The sequence below is a fragment of the Amborella trichopoda genome, chromosome 5 (assembly GCF_054954075.1).
Source record: "Amborella trichopoda isolate Santa Cruz 75 chromosome 5, AtrichopodaSantaCruz75HAP2 v2.0, whole genome shotgun sequence".
Lineage (NCBI taxonomy): Eukaryota > Viridiplantae > Streptophyta > Magnoliopsida > Amborellales > Amborellaceae > Amborella > Amborella trichopoda.
In genome coordinates this window covers 11,986,709-12,013,418 of record NC_142340.1, presented here as the reverse complement: position 1 = coordinate 12,013,418, position 26,710 = coordinate 11,986,709, and the positions used below count along the sequence as shown (strand labels likewise).

The 26,710-nt window shown below is 34.9% G+C and overlaps 1 protein-coding gene and 1 pseudogene across 5 annotated transcripts; both read left to right on the top strand.

Moving 5' to 3' along the window:
* The first annotated feature begins 1,025 nt into the window (after positions 1-1,025).
* LOC148781958 (uncharacterized) lies at positions 1,026-9,964 on the top strand (annotated as a pseudogene).
* Positions 9,965-17,297: 7,333 nt separating this feature from the next.
* On the top strand, positions 17,298-20,510 carry LOC18443613 (large ribosomal subunit protein bL12c). Of its 5 annotated transcripts, XR_966966.3 has the most exons (3): positions 17,298-17,984; positions 19,866-19,978; positions 20,066-20,510. XR_966966.3 is itself a non-coding variant. In XM_011628534.3 (2 exons), exon 1 carries the CDS (start codon positions 17,412-17,414, stop codon positions 17,964-17,966), a length of 555 nt encoding a protein of 184 aa, XP_011626836.2. In that variant the 5' UTR covers positions 17,298-17,411; the 3' UTR covers positions 17,967-17,984; positions 20,160-20,510. The 5 variants fall into 5 exon arrangements, 4 of the variants coding, with proteins under 4 accessions (XP_011626836.2, XP_011626835.2, XP_011626834.2 ...); XM_011628534.3 differs by lacking the exon at positions 19,866-19,978 and having other exon boundaries at positions 20,160-20,510; XM_011628533.3 differs by lacking the exon at positions 19,866-19,978 and having other exon boundaries at positions 20,149-20,510.
* The last annotated feature ends 6,200 nt before the right edge of the window (positions 20,511-26,710 follow it).

The window sequence follows — 26,710 nt, the reverse complement described above, 5'->3', positions numbered from 1 at the left end:
AACTTGCTAAGGAAGTATTCATTGCTCATCTTATTGAGAATGGAATTGTGCAACAAATATCATGTCTGGGAACCCCTGAATAAAATGGAATAGCAGAAATGAAACATGAAAATATTGTAGAATTGGGTCTGACAATGATGCTCCATGCAGGAATTCCTAAACAGTTTTGGGTTGAAGCTTTCCATACCATAGTCTTTGTAATAAACATAATTACTTGACTAATTTAGAAATGGATTAACCATATTCTTTGTTGCTTGGTCGCCTACTAGATTATTCTTCACTCCGGTTTTTTGGTTGTCGGTGTTTTTCGTGCCTTCGAAATAAAATTTATCCTCGATCTCTTCCATGTGTATTTTTGGGGTACAATATCTAGCATAAGAGTTACAGATGTCTGCATCCACCCACATGACGATTTTATATCTCTAGACATGTTGTATTTGATGAAAATATATATCCTTATGCTAACCCCAAATCTTTGTTTGATAGTGCTCAGGTTCAGGGGGAGCTGTCTAGCTATACAGAAGTCAAAGTGTTATGAGCCTGACACATACAGTCCTTCCTCTTTTGATTCATCACCTTCACATAAACCACCCATATAAGTCGCCCTTGATGTATTTGGTTCCTTAGGTCTTGCTTTGTCTATCATCAATGAAAGCTCTCTAACTTCTCTTATAAAAGAAGATGTCACCACTTCAACAATAATCCAAGCTGTCCAAGATAATGCCACACACGATCATGGTGATGAAAATGTTGCCACTTAAGAACCCCACCAAACTGATTTTTTACCTGACTCTGGGCATTCTCGTCATCATATGGTCATAATATTTCAAGATGGTACTCAAAGACCTTAGAGTCTCTCATCCATGGCAGTTGTCTCAGGTGCTCATACTTTTGAAGCAACCCCTTCTTAACCTAAATTCATTAAGTCGACCTTGGGTCATCAAGGTTGGCATCGTGCAATGGAAGAGGAAATTGAAGCCTTATATGTTAACTCAACTTGAGACCTAGTTCTACAACTTCCAGGTATGAATATTGTTGGTTTTCGTTGGGTTTATAAGACTACATTAAAGTCTGATAGTAGTCTAGAGAGACTTAAGGTCGGACTAGTTGCTAAAGAATACAATCAGGTTGCTGGAACTGATTTCTCTAAGACATTCAGTCTTGTTATCAAGCTTGTTGGTATTCAAATTGTGCTCATTATAGCTACTGTGCGCCATTGGCCTATCAAACAGCTTGATGTGAAAAATGCTTTCATGCATGACTTTCTTAAAGAACCTGTATTTATTGAATAACCTCCAGGATTTATGAGCTCAAAATATCCTAATCATGTCTGCAAACTAAAAAGAGCTTTCTATGGTCTCAAGCAAGCACCACAAGTCTGGTTTGATCGATTTAATGCCTAGTTATTATCATTAGGGCTTTATTGCAGCATAGCTAATTCATCTCTATTTATTTCTCTCATTACTTAAGGCACTATTATCCTTCTCATTTATGTTGATGATATTATTGCTACTGGTGATAAATTCAGATATTCTAGAATGGTTTATTTCCTAACTTGAAAGGGAAATTAAAATGAAAGATCTTGGACCTCTTCACTACTTTCTTAGTATAAAAGTATCTTATTTTTTCGGTGGAATTTTTCTATCGCAAAGCAAATATGCTCAGGATCTTCTAGATCGTGCTCAGATGTTCAGTGCCAAATCTATTTCCACACCAATGACAATAAAAAATAATATTCATGACAATTCTAATCCATTTTCTGATCCATCCCTTTATCGGAGCATTGTTGGTGCACTCTAATACATTACCATAATATGGCCTAACCTTTCTCATAGTGTTAATACAGTGTGTCAATGTATGCATGACCCTATAATTGCACATTTTCAGGCAATGAAGCAAATTCGTCATTATCTCAGTGGTACACAGTCATGTGAGATAAGAATCTTATCTAATAGTTCCCTTGACTTATATGCTTTCTCTGATTCTGACTGGGCTAGGTGTCCAAACATTCATCATTCAACCACTGGTTTCTGCACCTATCTTGATTCCAACTGCATATCTTGGAGTGCTAAGAAACAATCCATTGTGGCTCGTTCAAGTGCTGAAGCATAATACCGATCTATGGCATCTACTGCTGCTAAATTGACATGGCTTTCTTTTATTCTTCGGGGGGTGCCTCTTCCTCAGCCACCAACACTTTTTTGTGACAATATTAGTGCTCTCTACATGACAATTAATCATGTTTTCATGCCTAGACAAAGCACATTGAGTTAGACTATCATTTTGTGCGTGAAAAAGTTGCTATTGGGTTACTTATCACTTGATTTGTTTCCTCTCACAACCAAATAGCTGATATCTTCATCAAGCCTTTACCACAAGATGTTTTTCGAGATCTTTGTTTCAAATCAGGCATCAATGCCTCATCAGCCGAGTTTGAGGGGGAGTAATAAAAATAAAATTTAAACAAGATAGAAAAGTCACTTACTCATTCCTTTTGAGAAAAGAATGTAACAAGATAGGAAAATGCATATTGCATGCAACAAGATAGAAAAGTGTATATTACATCATTGTATTACCATTATATATACAATGAAAGAAGCACCACAAGAATTGTATGGGGAACAATTATTTTCTTAAATAGTTCTTCTCTCTCTAAAATTTCTTTACCTGGCCATAAGAAACTAGGACTAGGGCCACAAAATGTGGTTCGAGCCCAGGCCACCACAGCTTGAGGCAAGGCCGGGCCTAGGCCTAGGCCAAGGCCACAATAGGGCGAGCCCAGTTTGGCCCAGCCAGTCCCCATTTTCTTTATTCTTTTAGTTGTTTTTTAATTGATTAGCTTGATTAGACCCTGATAGTGCCAATGTCAGGCAAGGGCTAGGGCGTCTTTTACCCAGTCCGAGCCAGGCAGGCCTTGAACCAGCCCCATGGGGACTAGGCTAGCCCGACCTGGCCCGGCCCTTGCCAGCCTACTATTCTTTAATCACCCCTTAGGAAGCTGAGCTTCTAGGAGAGAGAGAGAGAGAGAGAGAGAGAGAGAGAGAGTGAGTGAGTGAGTGGACAGTTGGACCGGAAATCTTGAGACCTAGAAAAGTAAAAGAAAGAAAATGCAAGAGCGCTCTACAATATAAACCTATAATATAAGCATTTGTTGTATGTGTTATACGATCATTTCTAATGTTCATCTCAACAAGGGACGGTGGAGATTAATTGTTTTTTATATAAAGAATGCCATTTATTCAGTCAAGCTATCTCCAAAATATACAGTACATTGTACCCAATGTTCATTTTTTGCGATTTTCCTCAAGTTTAAATGGATGGGATTTTGGTGTGTCAAGGCATCTCCCATCTAAGTGCGGTCTCCTTCCAAGGTTATGAAATTTTATGCTAGATGCACCAATCATGAATATGAACAAATCTCAAAATAAATGATTAAAAATTTCCTTTTTCAACCTTTATTTAAATTCTTTTAGCATAATCTTTTTGAGGTTTAAATTCAAATTTTTCATATTCATTATCGTGGTAATTGAGATTACCACACTATGAAATTTCTTATCCAAAATCCATCTCTAGATGAAAGATCCATTTTTAAGGTGGATTTTCGGAAGGGCAGGATCATGATATGGATGCACCAAAATGAATTCCAGGTTAAGTGACACGTGGATATCATGTGCTTATTTATTAAGGATTTTACATGGGAACACCTTGTTAGGGGAAATATTGGACATAAATGATGTCGAAGATTGTAGATAAATTAGTATGATTAGAATATTTGAAATAAAAGAAGCTTTGAGAAAGATAAAGATATGAAAGGGCTTTACGACCAGATGACATCCCAATAGAGGTTTGGAAGTCCATATGAGAGATTAACATATTCTAGTTGACCAAACTATTCCACAAGAGTTTCGGAAAAAATAAATATAGGATAAATGATGAAAAAAATAATAACAATACTTACGTACAAGCAAAAAGGAGACATATATAATTGTACAAACTATCGAAGGATCAAACTTATAAACTGCACTATGAAGCTATATGAGAGAGTCATTGAGCAATGACCAAGAACAATTAGACTATTTTTCGACTTAGATAGTTGATTTGAAAGTCTAGGGAGAAGTAAAAAGATGTCCATGTGGTCTTTTTGATTTATAGAAAGGGGTGTTAGAAAAGAAGTGAGTCTCTAGAATATATATTGACATGGTGAGAGATAGAAACACTAATTAATATGAGGACAATTAGTGAAGAAACAAGTGAGTTTTCAGCGATAGTAGACCTAAATGAAGGATTAACATTGAGCCTATATCCTTTTGTTTTGGTTGTGGACGAGTTAACTGAACATCTATAAGATGAAGTACTATTGTGCATGTTATTTTGCGGATGACATAGTTTTGATTGATAGACTATAGACGATGTCAATACCAAGTTAGAACTTTAGAGCGGTGCTGTACATTCTAAAACTTTTGATTAAGCAAAATACAGTCCATAACTCCTTCAATGAACGCATAATAGCTATCCACAATCTTGGAATCAGAAAATAGAGAAGGCCTTCATAAAAATACAGATCAAACCAATACACGATACAGGAAAACCCCCCTCACTCTCCCTCTCCATAAAACAATCTATGACTAGTGAAACAAAGCACTAACTCATGCATGAATATAGACCCCTAATCATACAAGAAACCTCACATCTCAAAACATAGAAAAACTTTTGGGTGTACTTCACCTGTTGAGATGCATTGGCAAACGATAGTGAAACTTAAAATCCCTTCAGCAAATTTTCCATCCATTAAAAGAAAAAACACAGCAGACACAGTCCTCAAATGCCCATTAGAAAAATATCCAAGAGCGAGTAGGTGGTGCTTGCATTCTAGACAAACTTCTGATTCATAGAACTTAAGTCAATGATATCAAGTAATGAAGGAACTAGAAAACAAGAAATGTGGTTTTTAATATTTAACTCTGTTGATTAACTTATTTTAACCGCTTTAATTAAATGGGCTAAAGCAGTAAGATAGCTGCACCCAACCAACCAAGAACACATAAAACTAAACTAGAAAAAAACTAAATTAAAAAAATATACCTTTCATTGGAATTCTAAAGAAAAAGTAAAATAAAAACTCTAGCGCACAATTGTTTAATAGGCTAGGCCACAGCCACAAGTCACAGATGCAGATAATTATTTACCTACATAAAAGTAGAATCAAAGCGAAAGAAATCGCAAGTTGCTTTCCAACGATGTGGGGAATCATGATTTTATTTATGAGTTTTGAAAATATTTATTTCATTTAACTAAAGAAAATGATTGAAAATTGATTACTACAAATCACCATTTCACAACAAACTGTTCAAGTGAAAGCGTATCAAAGGTGTCTTAGTGAGAATTATTTCAGTTATGTGATTATGAGAGCATGTAAAATTATGGCTACGGTGGTATGATAACTCTAATGGGAGTGAGGTTTGGAGGAACCAAAGGATTACGGTCTAGAAGAGGCATTTTTTATGATGTGGCTCACCCAGGTTTCGATGAGCTAGGCCCAGGTTGATGTCTAAAACCCATAGCCCCAGGTATATGGCACAACTAATAAGGGTTTGTGGGGTCATCCATTGAGGTCGAAGAGATGCTTAGGTTGGTTGGCCAAGGGACTGTGTGACCACTATGGTTTGGTGGCTGACCTAAGAGGACAAAGGCCAAAATCCTTATCATTGTCATCACATGACATGTATGGATTGCTGAGAAGCAGCCTATTGGGGCATGTCGTGTACATGCGCAGAATAGATGCCTCCCTGCACCTCTGAGATAATACATAGAAGGTCCTATGAGATAGTGTGCGAAATGAGACCTAGATTTGTCCTCAGGAAAGAATCTGAAATCTATGTATTAGAATCATGTTCTCTTCATTTATTGATTGGTTTTGATGGACCAATCAATATCCCTTACGATGGGCCATTAGTCATGGGTTCCATTAAATCAGTGTGAGAAAATGACAGTAGTGCACAATTGCTAGAATAGCTCAATTCAGGACTAGAAGTATGCCAAGTTTCAAACCGAGTCTATGGTTTTGAATGCTGGATCATCAAAACAAAACAACAAGAGTGTTTCAATATCTTAGGAGAAAGAGAGGAAAGCCTCATTATTAGGATTCAGATGCACCAACAAGCCAGATTTGGTCCCTTGTGCAAGTTTTCTCAATACATGCTAAAGCAAATTCACTTATTCAAATTCAATCCTATTCCTACATATTATGAGTGCTTGACATACTACTTTTCTTTTCTTTTCTTTTAAGCTAATGTACTTTTAATTATTTTTTTTGACAGACAAATATACTTTTAATTTCCGTGATCTTGTCAGGTTTATGCATCTATGTATCCTTCATTTTTGTTTTTTCCTTAAATTTTTTCCTATAATGCACCCATATACTTCTTATAGTTTGTTTAAAACCAAAATTTCCATTGTCAAATTTTTAACCTGGCATGATGGCAATCTTAATTTTGTGTCTCCCACTTAGTATTGCGGGGAAGACAGTTCTAGAGAAGTCAGATATGGAACAAGCTTTAAAAGAACTTAAGGATCTGCTTATGAAAGAAAATGTGGTAGGTTAATATAATCTGGTATTTTAGCCTATTTTCTATTGGAAAAAATTTATATAGAGCCGAGGCTCTAAACAATCCAATTAGAGCCCACCTCAAAAATTTCACTATAAGAGGCTATTTTGATGCCAAAATATCCTCAAATTGATCTTCTCAACATCAAGATGCATGGACATGGGAAAAAAAATGAATTTCAAGTTCTGGAAATAGTGCATCTTGTAATGCATTTTTTGACTGTCAATTTTCAAGATTTTCAAATTTTCATAGATACGCTCGATCTACACTATTTTTGAAGCTTTAAATTTTATAATTAGAGATGAAAATATGTTTTAAGGCTATCACGAAAATTTCTCGTATTGAAACCACATTTCTCAACACTATTTGAAGGTGCGCTCTACTTTCGTTGTTTAGATTCTCGACTGTATACAAACCGCACCCCTTTTCTAAAAGTTCTCTCTAAGGAATCCTGAAAATACATGTAAGGGAAGAAAATGAGTGAGTTTTATTATTGAATATGCTGGCAGAGGAAATAGTTGAGAAGCTTTGTGAATGTAGCTGCTAGTCTTGAAGGAAAGAAGTAATATTTCAAAAAAGGCTGGGTGGCAAAGGGTTCTAGTCTACTAAGTGCTTAGGCAGACGCTCAGAGATCTGGGTGGACTAGGCTCAAAAACAAGCAAGGGGTATCAAGTAATCTTATTTTAGATCTAATTTTATATTAAAAATACGTATTCATGCAAAAAAAGACACTAAAAATGCCCCACCCGAATTCCCTAGGCACCTGCTCAAGTACCCTAGGCGCCATGGTCCTAGGCAGGTGCCTAGGGACAACCCGCCTCATTGGTTGCCCTCTTAGGTGACCATCTAGGCGCTGGGCGGATCTCTTTTTGAAACAATGGAAAAAAGGTAGATTCATTTACAAATATATCTTCGACGGTTCAGGTTCGTCAAATTCTATTTCGCACTTATTTGACACAGCACATTTGTGAGTTCTTTCTTAAACACTATTGAATGCTTACAAAGCTGCTTGTTATATTAATAGCAGGCTGCAATGGAAGAAGCTTTTCTCCTCATTTTCACTCAGAAGCATCCCTCATTTTCACTCAGAAGCATTCAGTTGATTTTGAGGGTGTTCATGCTGCTAAGGAGCAAGGAAAACCATATGTCGTGGTTTTTGTTGTGGTCATTGGAGTTGGAAAGTCCGCCAATCTTGTCAAGGTCAAGATCCATGATACTGCTTCGATGGTGTTGAACAATACTATGGCCATTTGGACTGACTGAAAGTCGCCCTCTTTGTGATTCATTGATTACAAAAACATGGCTCATTAAGTTTGGTACTGGCTTCTGCAGCATAAGATCAGTGTGATGATGGCCGCCTGTGATATTTGTCAATCAGGTGCGGTTGAGCAACCCTGCACTCATGCTCGCAAACTCCAGGAATTATTTATTTCAATAGGCATTATGTGATTTTTGTTGATCCAAATAATTGGCATAAAGCTTGGATGATGATGACGACATTATGTAATTTTGATCAAGATTACTTCAGTATTACTATTTTCTTTCAGGAAAAGTTTGTTACTTGTTCGATAAAATAATTCTCCAAAAACTTATCAAATAAATAAATAAAAGGAACGCACTTCTTTCCCTAAGAAAACATGCCAACACATATGCATATGATTGTGTACAGGCACATGCACACTCTCCAGCCCAACATAAGAAGAGCGTGTATAGCACGGTCCTGCAGGAGCATACTGCATGATTATTCCCTTGGGCAAAAGAGCTATTTAGGAGGATTATTTCAATATGAAATTTTGGGATCTTCTTAGGAGTCACCAAATTATTATTAAAAAAAATGGATTTTGAGTTCTTATAACACTTGAATTTTTTATGCCCAAGAATTGTAGGGTTTCTATTTAACTTCATGACATTAATTTTTCTCAGGGACAAAAAAAGTGTGTCTAACTTTTTTATTTTTTTATGAGAAATTGGTTGCTAAGTTGAGGACGTCACATATCTAAACCTTGGGATCCTCAAATTTTCTTAGATTGGGTTTTACCCTAGGAAGTAAATGGAGTTGGTAGCATAGGATATTTTGGAAAATAAGAATTGAAACATGCGGTCACTAGAATTCTTTTCGTTGGAAAGAGGCATGTTGCAATGGAACCACAAGACATGTTAATTGTTTGATGAAATGGTTATTTCAAATTTGAACTATTTGCTCCCTTGTAAGCTTCTTCTGATTCAATTGCGTCTGCGGATTCCTATATTTGAGAAAGGCTACGAGAAGGATTCTGCAGTTGTTGCAAAGGAAGCCATCCAGGAGGCTTGTTGCAATCATTCAGATATTGTTTTTGTTGATACATCTGGTCAAATTCAAGTAAAGGGTCATCATCATCATCATCATCCAAGCTTTATCTCAATTATTTAATGCCAGCTATATAAATCATGTTCTTTCATTTTTCTCTATCAAGGGCCATACTCTCGGTAAGACCAAAAATCACTATATCTGGGTGCAGGTAACAGGTAATTGCCCTTTATATATATAAATAAATGTTGTGGAGCATGTTTTGATTCTTAAAGGACTTCTATTTTGCAGGACAACGAGCCTTTGAATTGAGCGCTTTCCAAGCTTATCAATCTCAACAATCCTGACTTGGTTCTATTTGTTGTTGAGGCACTTGATGGAAATGATGCTGTGGACTAACTCTCAAAGGTTAACCAGGTTTTGCTTCCATTGATATATTTATTGCCATAAATTGCCTTTTTTTTTTCTTTTTCTTTATTTCCTATCTCTATTCCATTAGACAGGTACTAGATGGGTTTGTTGATAGTTTGCTGCACTTGTGCAGAAATTAGCAGACCTCTCAACTTCGTCCAATGCTAGGTTAATAGATGGCATCCTCCTGACAAAATTTGATACAATTGATGATAAGTTACACATGCACTTGCTGATATTTTTTTTTTTCCCTTTGTAATCTCTTCGTATAGCAATCTATTTTGGAAAAGTATATAAAAGGATTATTTATTTTTAGTATAAAGATATCACAATCATTCTTGTCCATCAGATTCCAAATCGAACGGTTGTCAGTATCATTAACTACACTTAAAATTCCAAAAAAATATTCTCAAACTTCATGACATACCCCAAGGCATCCTATTTGACTTTTAATGGCTACGAGTAATCGTGACCTCTTTATCACAAAGATAAATAGCCTCATAATATACAATCCCATTATTTTAGTTTGTGGTGCCCAGGTTGGAGCTGCACTTTCCATGGTTTATATCTCAAGAGTGCCTTTGATGTTTGTTGGGTGTGGTCTTACACGGATCCAAAGAAGCTCAATGCCAAATCCATTGTCAAAACGCTTCTTGAGTGATCAATGAACTCATGTTGCTCTATGTTTCTAAAATTAGCAACTCTTCATCGTTGAGATAATGTCCTACTAATAGCGGCCACCAATGACCTCATCATGCCGACTCTGGTGGTCAATTGATAAGTTCTAAGGATATACGATTTAGGAAAAGTATACGAAGATAACATTTACTTTTAGTACAAAGAGGTCACAATTATTCTTGTTTGTCAGATTTTCATATCGGGTGGTGGTGAGTGTCATTGATTGGACTCAAGGTTCAAAAACAAATTCTTAAAGTTTGTGATATATCCCAAGCCATCCAATTTGGCATTTAGTAGCTAGTACCGATTCTGACTTTCTTGTAACAAACGTAAATAATCTCATAACAATGGAGATATTGAAAAATCAATTTTTTTATTTGGAACCTAAAGAGGTTCTTGAAAAAAGATCACAAAAAAAATTATCTCTATAGTCTGTCCATATTATGACCATAGTATCATGGCGATGGGCGGTATGCCCCCATGGTCTAATGGTTCAGGACATCTCTCTTTCAAGGAGGTAGTGGGCATTCGATTTCCCCTAGAGTAAGGTAAGGTATTACATAACGAAGTTAATCATGGCTTATTAAAAAGTTTAGAATTGATTCTTCCTAGGTCGATGACCAAATGATTGAGGGGGCTATTCTGCAAATTCGTTAACAATATGTTTATGTTCAAATCCAGATATACAATCCCATATGTATATTATTCGTATTCACCTTGATAGATTCAAATTCATATTTCAGCATCCTGATTATTGTTGTATGAAAAACCGCAATTTTAGTTGTTTCGGCCATAACCTAGCAGACTTTGCTGTTATGTAAACGTCCAATTGCTACATTGACGACTATACTGGACAAAAAGAATATTAATAACTTTCTTAGGAATTTAGCCATGCTTCTGTAAAATCCCAATTGCTTCATTATTCCTAAGGGGTTGTTTGGTACGTGTGAAAGTTCGACAGAAAAATATTTACGTACAAAATATGTACATATGCAAATTATTTATAAGAAAAATTGCTTAAGCATGCTTTTTCCGTGTTTGGTAAACACACTTGGAAATAGGTAAAGAGAGAATACATCAAACTTGAAATTTTGAAATAGTTTCTCTCTAAAAATTTTGAAATAGTTTATCTTTGAAACTTAAATTTGATATAGCTTCTCTCTTAAAAAAAATTTAAAACAATTTCTCTCTCTAAAAAATAATTTTTGAGATAGTTTCTTTTTTAAAAAAATTTGAGGCAGTTTCTCTATTATGTGCAAAATGGGGTCCAACAGCACCGTACTTTACTAAGAAGCTTACACTAAAGTACAAGCTGGCTCCATATCCCCAATTTTTAGATTTTATTTCTTATTAAATCCAAGGTTTCAAAAAATATCTTCCAACCCCTAGTCAATTTAAACATATTTTTAACCTAAACATATATGAGAAAGACATACTCTTTCTAAACCCAATCTCTTCTCTTTCTTCATTTATATATCCCAAACTTTTCTCTTTCTCTCTCCTGTTGTGTGTTTCACTCTCTCTCCTCCTGTGTTTATTCAAATAACTCTTTCTCTCCTCCCGGTAACCTCTCACCACTAAGCATCTTTCTCCTCCTGTGTTTATCTAAACACATCTCTCTCGTGTTTATCCAAACACCTTTCTTTCTCTCTTCTCGGTAACCTCTCACCACCAAACAACTCTATATTTTCTTGTATTTATCCAAGCACCTCTCTTTCTCTCCATGTACTTACTATGTATTTGGGAGGAGAGAGAGTGAGGGGAGAGAGATGGGAAATGTGAAGAGAGAGAGCGAGAGGAGAGAAAGTGAAGGTTTAGAGATGGGAAAGACGGAGAGAGAGAGAAGGGGTGCAGGGAGAGAGAAAGAGAGAACTTTGGGATAATGGCTTTTAGAAAAGCATTGTATTTTTGTATTTGTTTGACATAAAAAAAACAGGTTTAAATTAGCTCAAGGGGTTAAAAGAAATAAAATCTGCAAATTTTATGCCTCAAGATATCTTTTAAAACTTTGAGTCTATTGTGAAATGAAACCTAAAAATATGGGGTATTGAGATATATTTCCTTTTCTATTATGTATTTATCAAGAACTATGAAGATACTGGAGGTAAGGAAAAGTATTCAAATGGACTTTTACTTTTGATACAAAGATGTCACAATCACTCTTGTCAGTCAGATTTTAAATCGAGTAGTTGTAAGTGTGCTATTATTGACTAGATTCAAAATTATATATATATATATATATATATATATATATATATATATATATATATAAACCTACCTTGACTCTACTCTATAGACATCCTTCCCCCACAATTTTTTAAAACACTAAAAAAACCCCAAATACTACTGCTGGACCGGCTCTATGAAATTTTTTGTGCCGAACCGGACTTAGTCCGACATATTTTTAGGTTAGGAACAAAAAAAATAGAAAAAAAAAGGTAGGTTAAGTAAGTATGGGTCAAATTGGATGATTTTTATCCAAAGAAAAGCACCTTTTAAACTTTTTAACTTTCGGGGGGGGGGGGGGGGGGATAGTATAGTATTTGGGTACATAGGGTGGAATCCTAAGTGTTGAGGGCATGGATGTCTAGAAAGTTAAAATTGGGAGGGGGCAGTGGGGTTAGCGATTTTTTCTTAAAGAAAGCTTCTTGAACTTCATAACATATATTCTAAGCCATCCAATTTGATATCTAATGACTAGAAGTAATTGTGGCCTCCTTGTAACAATGATAAATAGTATCGTAGTATACAATCCCCAAGTAAAAAGGGATATGAATTTTAATGAATCATGAAGTTTATCAATCGCATTCTATGAATCATGAACATTGTCGTTCCAATCAATACGCATGCATAAATGATTGTGTGCGCACGCGCACATGTAAAGGAAAAGTATAATATATTCATATCTGATTCCATATAAACAACTCCCTCAATGCCCTTCTGTCAATCATTGTTCATCGACAGGAAAAGGGTTAGTTCGTGGTGGTAGCACCCCCGTACCTTAGTCACGACGTTATTGTTTTCATTCCCACTTACACCATCCCACAAACACCTTAAAAAAACTAACTCATAAAACTATTCCAAAAAATGGGTAACCTGTCTTCCCAATTGAATTACCCCAAAAAAAAAAGATCCAATAAAAGTTTGGAAAAATTATAAACCCCCCCTCTCCAAAAAAAAATATGAAAAAGAAAAAGAGAAAAAGAACAACTGTTTAGGCATGTCTCTCTTAATATTTTTTTAAACCACATCGCTTAATTCTAACACTGTTTTTTTTCATTCAACCCCCCTAAGGAAATAAATATTTTTTTTTCACAAAAATACCCCTTCATAAATGCATATTTGTCTTTGTTTTTTGTCCCTATTAAAACCAAACCGGCACACACGTTAATGAAACTGGTCCCTATTAAAGCATTGTCCGACACACATTGTGCCTGACTGGCCTCAGTAGGTATTGTTCTGGACTGGCTTCTATAGGTATTGTGTCGAACCGACTTCAATAGGGACAAGCCGGTCCGACACAATTTTTAGTTTCCTATTTTAAATAAAATTTCCTACTCTATGATTAGAATTTAGACAATACACCAAAATTTTAAATGAAGAATGCATAAGGTAACTAATGAAAAATTTGTAAAAATAGTACATTATTTTCAAATTAAGGGTGATATTTTCATAAGGCATCAACCATAAATTGCGTAAGACGCACAGCTAAACTATGCTCAAGGACGCAATTTTGATGCCGAAAAGCCTTGTTTGGTACCGAACATATCCATTCCTTTAATAAAGTATGGTAATACTGAACAACCATAAAAATTTAAAAGTGAAAGTATTTGGTACTCTTAGGGGTCGTTTGGATACTTGAAAATCCATTACAAGGAAACAGATTACAAGAAAATCTAGCGTTTTCAGTGTTTGGGTACACCTAAAGAGTAAGGAAATGAAAATAGATTACGCGTCATTAAGGAAATGAAAATAGATTACGCGTCATTTCCCCAAATATCGTGAATACTATTACACGTCGGAAAGCTAAGAAATCAATTACGGGGTGCCCACGATTAATTGTTATGCGTCATTTCTCCAAATCCCTTCGCTGCTAACTCAATATATCTTCTCTGTCCCTCTTCGAGCCTCCTTTCTCTGTGGTCTCTCTACAAGCAAGCCGTACGAGTAACCTCTGCGAGCAAATTTACTACCTCTCTCTCATAGCAACAAACTTAGAGCAACCTCGAGTAAAATTGTTGTCTTTCTCTCTCTTAGAGCAACCTCTCTCACTGTGTCCCAGTAAGAGCAATTTCTCTCTCACCGTGTCCAAGTCAGCATCTGTCTCTCTTACCGTATCCAAGTAAGAGCAATTTATCTCTCTCTGTTAAAAAATCGAGCAATGATCCAATGCAATGGTTGTATCACAATACAATGCAATGACACTTCTAGAAAACTATATTTGTGGTAGTTGTATAATCCCAAATTTTGCACACACACTCTCTTCATCTCAATAATCAACTCGCCGTCTGCTCTCAAAAGTAAAAGTTCAATTTGAACCCTAGATATGGTCAAAATGAGTCCCTTCCAAAAACGAATCTAGACCATTTATTTTGTGAATTTCAAGATCTTAGCCTTTATAAACTCAAAATCATTTTTGTCGTTTTTAACATTGTTCATCTAATGATAATAAATCCATCCAAAAAAATTGGAAATGAAAAAGCCCTTCTAAGGCCTAGATCTAAGCATCTTACCAAAATGAACGGCCTATGTTAATTGGGCTAAAAAAATACTTTTTAGGTTGCGTGTTCAATTTTTTCTTTTTTTGTGATTGTTCATTAGAATGAAAAGAGTGTGTATTTCAAAATTTGAATCAAACAAATGGCCATAAGATGGTTTTTTAAGGTTGTTGCTTCATATTACTATACAACGGTTGCATGAAATCATTGTCCTAAAAAATTAGGGTTTTACCTATTTTTCTATGATATAAATCTACCCTTAAATATTCAGGGCTTTCGTTTTTCTAATGTCCTATAAAATTAGGGTTTGGTAGGTAAAAGATTCTTACAACAGTAAATATTTTACAAGCCAAAGGGGTTGATTTGAGCTGGTAAGATTAGGTTGATTTGGTTCATTCTTTGTTACTCTAGTTTTCATAAAATCAGTAAAGTTATAGGTTGATTTGGCTTGTTCTTATTATTTTAGTTTACTTAAAATCAATAATTATAAAAGGTTTATAAAATCTTTATCATGGGGTTCTCAAACAGTAGTTACCAATATTTATTTCATAAGGTCAATCGTTTTTCTATTTGGGTTTTGGTTATATGATAATTGCTTTTTGTGTGTGGGTATCTCTCTATGGATTTTCTTTTAAGATGTTTGTATGATTCATCATTTGGAATCTCCCTCTTGAGTTTTTCGAGCTCTTTTTCTGAATCTTGATATAGTTTCTCTCTCTCTCTCTCTCTCTCTCTCTCTCTCTCTCTATCTACAATTTAGGAATTTTATTTGGAGTTTAGATTATATCTTATATGAATTTTGGTGCATTCTTTTATTAATCAAGGTGAACTGTAATCTTACAAAGTATAGATAGCTTATTGGCAGCATAATTTATGTGTCACTAAACATAATATGATACATGCTGTTGAAATTATCAGACAACTATTCATACTCCATGGTGACCTTGTAGATGGTTGTTCCTTGGACTTTTTATTATATTAGAAACCCACTTTTCATCATTTGGGAATCTCTCTCTTGAATTTTTGGAGCTCTTTTTCTGAATCCTGATATATGCCATCTCTCTCTCTCTCTTTATTTGACCGAGTTGGTTTTTGGACTTAGGTTGAATTGCTATACTTACTCTCTAAAACACACACACACACATATATTATCTCTCTCCCTTTTAGTGGATGATGATGAACGTCTCTATCAGTTTCTATATCGATGATAACATTAGTAAATCTTGTTGGAACAATGACAATTTTAATTCACGCTCTCATTCTCTTTTTAAAATGGTAACGATTAATATCAATACTTTGCACTTTCTCTATCTTTGGAATTTTGATTATTAATATATTTATTTCTCTCTCTCTCTCTAGAATGGTGATAATATTATTATTAGAAAATTTTTTTGGAATGGTGTGATGATGACTTTAATTCCGCATTTGAATGGAATTTTATTACAAAAAAGAAAGAAATGTTAATTTATAGTCGAGTATTGGTAAAATGTTGATAATGTATTTTCTATATTTTTTCCAAACATAGCCAAACAGTAACAATGTATTTTATAGGTTGCATCTAAATACTACCCAAATAGTAACAATCTATTTGTAGATAATATATCACGCAGTATTGTATTACGCTAGTAATATATTTTACAGACAATATATTTTCAGGTATCCAAACGACCCCTTAATATCAAACTTCAAAAAAAGACGATACTCTGGTACTAAGCTTACCAAACACAATTTTCACTTTGCTCACAAATGCCCAAGTGTTTTAGTTCTACAATAGATCATGAAAAGATAATGCTATCTCTATTCAATCAATAGGTTGGACGGTGATGGAGGAAGAGTGAAGCAATCAAACCATGTTTGTAATCCAACTATATACCATTGTTTCTCCATCACTGTCCAAGCCATCTATCAGACAATGGCGAACTTTATGATCAAAATATTATATCATGTGGATCAATAGTACACCTTCCAAAGCAATCAATTAAAGTAAGGTCAGAGCTAAGAATGGGTTAGTTAGCCCGGCCCAGTCCAAAAACCAAGCACGTGGGATACAAAATGTGGCATGAGGAAAGGACGGCTAGGTATGAAATATATTTATTTTTAGTATATTTGGCCCAACTCCGATTGCTGTGACTATTTTTTGTTGGATAATTAAGTAGCAGCGATTAAGTCCCTACCCATTTTTTTAAATCATTAGTGGTTTTTTAACGCGTTAAGTGATAATAGAAATCTAGATTTTAGCTGTAACACAAGTAATGCTATCACGATGACCCCAACCCCATTCTTGAGCTCGGTCTGACTTGAGTAGGGCTAGGGCCCCTTCGGCCCATATTGTTTTTTGTTTATCTTTGTCGTATTTGGTCCGCTCACCAGGCGCTGCCCCAAATAAGGCTAGGGCTGAGATTGGACTAGGGACTCTTCCGCCCTGATAGCACCAGGCGAGCCTAGGGCTGGGGAGGCCCAGCCCAGGCCCGACTTGTTTCCAAGGCTACTTTTGTATTACGCTCAAACTGAGTTGGCATTTTTTCACAACCCTCACCCATGTCCTTTTATCTTCCCCCCTCTCCCTCTTATCTTTAACCCCTTATCCTCTCTCACCCCGCTCCTCACTGAGTCTTGAGAATTCAGAGAAAACCCACTTCGTTTCTTCTCGCTGCATTTCTCTCCATAACAGTAGAGAGAGAAAGAGAAAAGAGAGAGAGAGAGAGAGGGAAAATGGCCGCTACTTTCTCCACCAACTCGCTCCTCCACCTCAGCTCCTCTCTCAACCAAAAACCCACATCTCCAAACCTCAGAATAACCCAAATTTCCATGCGCCCAACTCGATGGACCCATGGTTTCCCTGCCATTGTTAAGGCCACCGCTGCTACTTCCCTCAAGATAGAGAAATTGGGTGAAGAGATTTCCGGCCTCACTCTTGAAGAGGCTCGAGGCCTTGTCGATTGGTTACAGGACAAGCTCGGTGTCTCTGCGGCTTCTTTCGCACCTGCTATTGCAGTTCCGGGTGTTGCAGGTGGAGCTGCTGATGCTTCAGCTGCTCCTGTTGTTGAAGAGAAGACTGAGTTCGATGTAGTTATTGAGGAGGTTCCCAGTAATGTTCGTATAGCCACCATTAAAGTGGTTAGAGCTCTGACGAACTTGGCTTTGAAGGAGGCTAAGGACCTTATTGAGGGGTTACCCAAGAAGTTCAGAGAGGGGATTTCGAAGGAGGAAGCAGAGGATGCGAAGAAGCAGCTCGAGGCGGTGGGGGCAAAGATCTCAATTGTTTGAGTTCTAGTTTGTAAGAAGGTATGCCGCCCATTTTTCTTGGTCTTATGTGGTTTTTAGGGTTGTTTATCCTTTTTTTCCTTGTTAGTTGGGGAATTGTATAATTTTCTATTTTATTTTGACCTTTTTGTAGTTTGTGGTTTTTTGTTGAGACTCAAATACTTAAATGATGCAGAAATTTCATGATTCTCGGCTTTTCATTGAGACCGAAAACCTGGATTCTAGTTTGAACAAATTTTTTGGTGTTTTAAGAATTGGAAGAAATGGGCAACGGTTTCGATTGGCAAAACCAAAGGAGTTTTCATAACTGAAATTTGGAGTAACAAAAGAAGTATGTAATTCGTGTGAGTTTAATGAAATTTGATAAATAAAGAGAACAAAATGCAATGATGAGAATCATTGGGGATGGAAAAAATATATTTTAAGATTGGAAAGCCCCAACTATCCATGGGATTTGAACTGGTTTGCGGGGATTTGATGGATTTCTTTCTGCTTTTTTATGATTGATACAACATTCTCTGGATACTGGAATGCCTTAAGATTTTCTGGAAATTTTTAGACTGCACACCCCAAAATTTGTTAAATGTCCGCAATTTCCCTTCTTTTCTCTAACTGAGCATTAAGCCTGTCATTCAAGAATTGTTTGATTGAATTACTAATTGACTACAATTCTACAAATAAATTCCAAAAAGCATTTTGAAAATATCTAAGCCTTAGAATCATAATACATGAAGTAATGTCAATAGAGACAATAGTTGTTGAAGATATTTAATTACCTATTATTTTATGGATCTATTACATTCGATGACACTACAGAAAGTTCAGTTAAACTTTGTAATGACTAAACATTTTCTCTTATTACACCAAAGCTCATCAATGATATTAATGCCGGTAGCTTAATGTTCATGTGAACCACATGGGGCATTTTAGAAAGGGCATTATGATCATATATTGCATAGATATATTCGAGTTTCATTCTGGTTTAAAACGCTTTGAATCTCACCTATTTGAGCTGAGAGGTTGCACCATTCTTTTGTTTTTCATTTATACTTTTCTTTATGGGTGTGGTTTGTATAAGGTGTCAACCTTAAACAATCCTATTAAGGCCTCCAAAGCTTGTCATGATATGTAATTTGGTAATGCAAATTTCAATGATGACCTGGAAACTACTTCATATCGAATTATGGAATTTAAATCTCAAAAAATGTTACAGATTGAGCATGTCTACAATCACATGAAAATCTTGAGAATGGATAGTGTACATAATAATGTCTTACAAGATGTAGCATTTTTGGGACTTGAAAATCTTTTTATTTTTTTATTTTATATCTGTATCTCTCGAGGTCAAGATTAGAAGGTTTTTCAGCATTGGAACAACCTTTTCCCATGAGTTATTGAGGCATGCCTTATTTCTACAGTTAATCTATATGATAAATTCAAAATATTTTCTATATGATAAATTCAAAATAATTTCTTTTGCTTTTTGGGTTCCACTTGTTTTAAAAATTTGTAGCATATTCTTCTTTGATTTTCAGTTAAGTTCCATATTGAGTTTTTGTTTTATGTTTATGAAACGTCTGTTTCCAGTGGAGTACTTCAGCATATTTTTTTGGATTTCTGGTGTATACCTTTGCCTTGAACTGTTTTTGGGTTCACAGAGTGCTTTGGTTTGATTTAAAGATTTTCAAGGCCTACCACTTTATTCTATGTTGAAGTGTGTTTATAATGGATATTTTGCTTTGATTTCAAGTAAATGCCTAATATGCTGCTGCAAAATTGTTCCTCTAGTATTTATCTAGTATTTATCTCCATTCCCTGTAAGATTGTTGGTGAAAGGAAATCTTTTGAAGTTAAGATTTTAAATTGAAATATAATCCATTTCGGTTCCTCTAATTGAAACAGGGTATAATATTCAAAACTACAGCTCTTTAAAACAAGTCAGTGCAAGTGCTTGCAATTGCTTAGAGGGTTTTACCTGGAATCATGTAACTAAGTGCACAAGGCTTCTGTCTTAGGTAGCTATATGGTTATTGTTTTCATCATTCTTGGGTAAATTGGGTAATTTTGAATGACATTTATGCTGACATTGATTTTCTTTCTAGGAGGCATGATAATTTGCCTCCTGAACATTGACAGGCTACCATTTCTTTTTCCCAAGTTGGTGAATAAAATAATATTTTCTCAGGCTGCTGACAGGTGGTTGCATCTTGGGGAGTGCTTATTGTATTTGGATTATTCGAAATCTGTTTGCTGGCGTTGACATGCATGTGAATTCCAGTGAAATACCACAGACATGAAATTTGCTCGTAGATAACAGACTATACTGCATCTTGAGGTTTCTTTCGTAGAATGAATTTTGACTCATGATATTATAACTAGACGCTAAGCTACTATTGAGCTTGAGATGAAGTGAGGTATGAGAACAATAGTGGATCTTTTGCATTATGTAGTTTGTACTGCATAACTGCTTTAGATAATTTTTTGTTCCTAGCTCTTATGCAATTGAAAGCCTAATGCAATATACATCTACGTACACTGATTGGGCTATTCAGGTTGCAGATGCATGGCATGGTGATTGGTGTGTTAGCTTCTGTGCAGTCCTTTAAATTCAGATACTCTAAACTATGAGAGAGTCACTTGGGTTGATTCTATTAGGAAACTATCAGCTGTCATGCATGACTAGAATGGCATTTAAAGAGAATTGCAGTTTAGTTGTAATGCCTCAAAGTCATGCTAACCCTTCCTAACTGACAAACGGGCTTCTTACGAGGCCAATACTTGGAGGTTGTAGTTTAGGATTTCAGAGAATATAATGTAGCAAAAAAAGATTTCAGAGAACTTCATTTTGATAAGTCTGGGATTAAAAGGAAACTAAATTTATGTGAGGACTTCAAAAGCCATTAAGAAACGTTCAGAACATTTTTTTTGAATTAAAATCTTTTCATCTTTACTTTTTCTCAGCCTATAATTATGTGGGAAACCCAATACATAAATTTAGAGAGAGAACCCATGTGAGCTACAAAGCTTGAATCTCAGATGTGAACACAAAGCTCTTGAAATAGATTTGCAGCATTAGAGTTTGTGACTCCTGATGGGAATTAGGGTTATATATTGAAATTGTTGTTATCTACCCTATTGACTTGGATTATTTGATCATCATTCTGAGGGATTTAGTGATTATGTAAATCTTAAAGGTCGATAGAAATCTTATGCTTCTGAACCAATTGATGCCACTAGGGAGATACTGAGGTCTGTTGAATATTTAGTATTTATCAAGATTATCTATAACTCTAGGGTGGTTTGCTAAACATTTGAGATTCGTAAAATTCTGTAAATTGTGTAAGATACTCGTGCCCGACTCATATGTTTCTACGATCTTTCAATCTTAGAATTAAATCAATATTGCACATGAATCTAGGTATCCAGTATACCTTCTGTGACTGCATGTTATGCTGACAGAATTTTCCGTTATAAACAACCCAACATAAAACTCAAGGTTACGTATCACTTCTATTATACTGCGATTTTCATCAAATGAATACCAAAAGAAGGGTTCTGTTCATTCTGTTTTGTATGTACGGAGCATTCCGTGGATCAGTTTTTTTAGTATGCATGGTTCTCTTGAGTGCTGTGTTTGTTGATTGAAATTTAGTTTCGTGGATCTCTTGAGTGCTGTGTTTGTTGATTGAAATTTAGTTTATGCTCTTCATTTTGTTCATGAATCTTTACTCCATTTTGGATTTCTTGATTTTACTGCAACAGAGCATTGTTTTCTTTGCATTGTTTTCATAGGATGCATGCAGTTGTTGATGTGATAAGGAGATTTAATTGCTCTCTTCCTCTGGTGCTCAACCTAGTTTATACTGGGGCCTATCTCAGTTTTGAATCTTTTCACTCAAGCAATTCACTAGTTTTGTTATTTTCTAAGGTTTTCACTGGTTTCTCAGGGGAAATAGAATGTAGAAGCTCCTTCCTTCCAATCTTCCTATTACATCTCTGTCTCTCTCTCAAGTTATTCAGTTTGGTTATTTTTAAATATTTCTCTAGTTGTTTCCCATGAGGAAATAGAATGTAGAAGGTCAGTCCTTGCAATCTTTCCATTACAACTCCCTCTCTCTCCCTCCCTGGTTTGAACCTAATCCAAAGGCTGGTATGGAGGTTCCCTTTCGCCGAGGCTGCATTATTTTATGCATTCCTGGTTTGTGTTTGCAGTGATTGTGAAACATCTTCCTCGCTCTCAAGAAACAACCAAAAATTTTAGCTTTGTATTGTCTAATTTGTCTGGCTACAAACCACTGTTTCAGTGGAAATATTCAATCTCTGCTGGTTCCAGGACTTATTTGGATCGAGAATGCAGAGTGATGAAAATTTCAGAAGAAAAAAAAACACAGATTTGAATGATTCAAATCATTCCGGATTTTTTTTTTTTATCATTGCATATTGATTTAAATAAAAAGATCGTGTAACAAAAGTAAACCCATTGGAGGTTCAAATGATTTGAATCTAGTTATTTATCAAATTGAATTCAAAATCTCAAACCATGGTTGTACAGATCATTTGAATTCAAACGCTTAATGCCTAAAAGATTTTCAGTTTGTTTCCGGATGAATGATTTCTACAGTTCTTTGGTTCTTTGGTTTTACAACTAGAAAATTGAGAAACAAACAAAAAAAAATGCTTCGAATTTCACAAAAATTGGATGACAACTGAGAGAATAGGCACCAATAGTGAAAACAGTAAAAGACTCCTCCAAATTGTTGCTATGATTTCTTCAATTTGCATTTCAATCCAATAGTTTGTCACGATCATTTGATAGATCGGTTAAATGGAAATGAAATGCCTAAAATATCAGATAAAATGGTTGAAGAATGAGGGACAAGGGAAAACTCAATTTGGGGTTTTCTCTCTCAAAAAGCTTAAAAGCTATTGTTGTCGAATCGACTGGATTTTCGGACAGAATCATTAGTTTCTTTGATGGAATGGAGCGACTTTAGGAAAACCAAACTGGTTCCAGATTCCATTTTACATACCGATTTCAATTTTGATCGGGTAATTCTAAACTAGTGTTCGCAAAATCGAACCGGAACGGTTAATCGGATATGGGTTTGGAAGTGGTTCAACCGGCCTAACCGGTAAATCGGCTGATTCAACCGTTCTAATCGGGCAAGTCCCCGGGTGGTAAAAAAAATGTTGAAAAAACATAAAAAATATGCCAAAAAAAATCTACTAAAATATAAAAAACATATAAAAATGATTAAAATATAACACATTCAAATGAAGTTGAAAAATAATGAAAAAAATGGATTTTAATTTTATATTTTAGGGTTATTTTTAAAATTGTCTAAAAAAGATAGGAAAATATAAAAGTGAGTATTAAAGACCAAAACAAATTTTAATCTTTACCATAATGTAAAGAATATTTAAAAATACATTACAAATCAAATTTTTTATTTTTAAGAATTTATATATATTTTTTGAATTTTTTTTTTAAAATACCGATTGATCACCCTAATCGCTCAAAACCAGAACTGGCCACTGGCCAATTCTGATCTAACCAGGTGGCTAACGGTTAGATCGAGCAATTTTCCAAACAATGTTCTAAACTCGATTGATTTTTTAAAACATTAGTGCAAAAATGTTTTTTTTTTTTGTTTGGTAAGAATCGAATAAGATGTAGTATGGCAAAGATTGCTAACTCCCAAGCCCAATTTATGTCATGTTCAAAGATGTACTTACATTGTACCAATATGATATTTTAGGCACTCGTTCCCAACATGAGCCAGCCGTTCCTGTCATAGCACACCGTTCGCGCTAGAAAAGGGTGGTTATAAAAGTGGGAACGAATCTTCATTAGGGATGTTACATTTGAGTATCTATTGAAAACCAGATTACATGCTATTGAAAAGAGCTGAAAAGATATTTTTTGAAAAGTTGAATGTTTTGTTTTAAAAAATTTAAATAAATTTTGAGTAATGTGTTTAATAACCTGTTGAAATATTAAAAAGTCTTAAGTACTATGTTGGATAACATATATATATATATATCAACAGTATAAATATAATATATAATATGATGTATTTTATATATTTAACATAAGAATATAAATATTATATATAATACAATAAATACTAATATAAATATTATACAAGATATAAGAAATATATATAATATAATATAGTATAAATATGTATATTAATACTATATTCTACATATAATATGTAATCAATATATACTATATAATATAAATTACATTAATAAAATAAATATATAATATATAATGTAGAAAAATATTATAAAATACAATATTATATGATATTGTATTTTATAATATTATGTTATAATAATATTATATTATATCATATCATATTAATAATACTAATATTATGTATTTATATTATGCATAGTGAATAGTGAGCAACAAAAACGTTATGAAAGATTAAGTTCCTTCATCTCTTAAGAACTTAATCTTTCATGTTTTTACAAAGAAATGGGAACTTTGTTAAAAAACGATAGAAACCGTGTGTCAAACGTGGAACCCGTAGAAAATTAAAAACATTTCTTTAAGAACAAACGCACCTTTATAATAGAGTTTGAGAGAAGAATTGAGTGGATTTTAATAAGGTGAAATTGAATGTCTTTAACCGGGACCATAGCATATGTATTACAAGAGGGAGTTCATGGCACATGAAATGTTCTCCAACGGCTAGCTCTTCCTGTGTTCAAACTGTTGTTCATATAGGTGCATTATGACCATATTCAGCAACCCCTCAAAATATAAATATTGAATAGCATCAATTGAATAAGCTCTTAAAGCTGCACCTCACCAACGCACCCCTACCACTGTCTCTCTCATTTCACACTCGTTAAAATTACTAATTTTAATAATAATTTTAAATAATTACTATTAAAATTATTTAATAGCAATTCCCCACTTGTTAAAAATAAATTTGATCGTTGGTCGAACTGCAAAAATTATGCAAATTTGCTCATTCAAAGTATTATGTGAAACATTACCTACGAGTGGACGAACTTTGTTCTTATAATAGGTAAACCTCCCACGTAGTACACACGAATTTTTTTATTTTGTGTATTTACTGAAGCTAATATATTCTTCCTACGCGCTTCAATCTCAGATGCTGGTGTAATAAGTTCTTGATTCTCATAAGAAACGGCCCCACTTCCACCTTCATATAAGTGAATCCATTAAGAGTGCTATTCTGACTATCAACATTGAAAGTGGGTCTATGACCCTCATTAAGATTAAATTCAACCTCCTCGTGTAACAAGGCATCATCTTCGTGGTTTTTTTTTTTTTTTTTTTGGTAATTACGTGAAGATAACGAGTCCTTATTTTTTTTCGAAATTGTTAGAGATTTTTTTTTAATACTTTAAGTGATAATGGAAACTTAAACCTTAACTGAAGTACAAGTGGTGCTACTAACACGACCCCAACCCCATTCTCCATCATCTTTGTGGTTGGGGCAAAGAATTTGACTAAGCTAGTTCCTTATCATAGTACATCTCCACATAAATCTTGATTTTCCATTGAACCTTGGATTTGGGATTGCCTTATCAACTAGGTAGGTTCACATGACTCTATAACGCTGGCTTTTGCCCCCGGTCCTTATGATGTATTCCTCCCTTGTTCCGTAGCTAGGTCATTAGTGAGCGAACCCGCCAGGTTTTAGAATTACCTCACATAATCTAATGCAATTACTCCTGCATACAAAATTGCATCATCTTATTATTCATTAGGCATATATTTGGATTTCTCACTATTCGACTTATTCTTGGTGAGAGGCATGGTTATCATAATATCTAGAGATAAGGTAGTGGTAAGTGCCTTTATCAACATGCGGCACCTAGATTACCATGTGAACTCCCATCAAAGTTCAACTTGATAGTACTATTCAACGACGGACACCATATATATCTTGGTCAAACCTTAATCATCCTTAGGTCCATTAAATTTGCAAGATTTACCGAAACATCAACCGTAGATATCCCAAAACTTTCTTTAGTGATAGAAAACCAACTCCAAATATTATGAATAATCTTTCGCTTCACCGCATCCAACTCCACCATTTTTACCTTCAGAAACTCTATTATTTCTTTCCTTCTATATCTCTCATAAAACCGCAGCCTTAGCAATCTGCCAAATCATTTGCCTAACTCAAAATAAACTTACATTGTCCCTGCTCCAAAATCTCAACATGAGATTCAAGAAAAACCATTGATAATCCCAACATTTGAAATAGCCAAAACCAAATAGTATAAGAAAATGAACAATATAAGAAAAGATGGTTACCACATTCTGCATCCTCTTTACAAAGAAGACACACATTCACCATAGTTCTACCGCTGTTTATGAGATTGTCCACAGTTATAGTCCTGCCTTGAAATAAAATTCATAAGAAACCACGAACTTTCAGCAGTATTGGCCATCTCCAAACTTTATTCACGGATACACAATTCCACCTCAACCTATCATAAAATAAAAGACCATATGTTGACCGGACACTAAAATGTCCATCATTCTGGCCTTCCCACACCATATCATCATCCATTGATTTTGAAACATGGTGGCCTTCAAGAAGATTCATAACCTCTACAAACTGTTGACTCAAAGTATCCAGCAACCGATTACGAGAGAATTGAAATAATTCAAATAACTATGGAAATTGAAACTTTAAGGCTTCGGTCCCCAACCAATACCTTTCCACGTGGGAGTTTGATTGTTAGCTCTT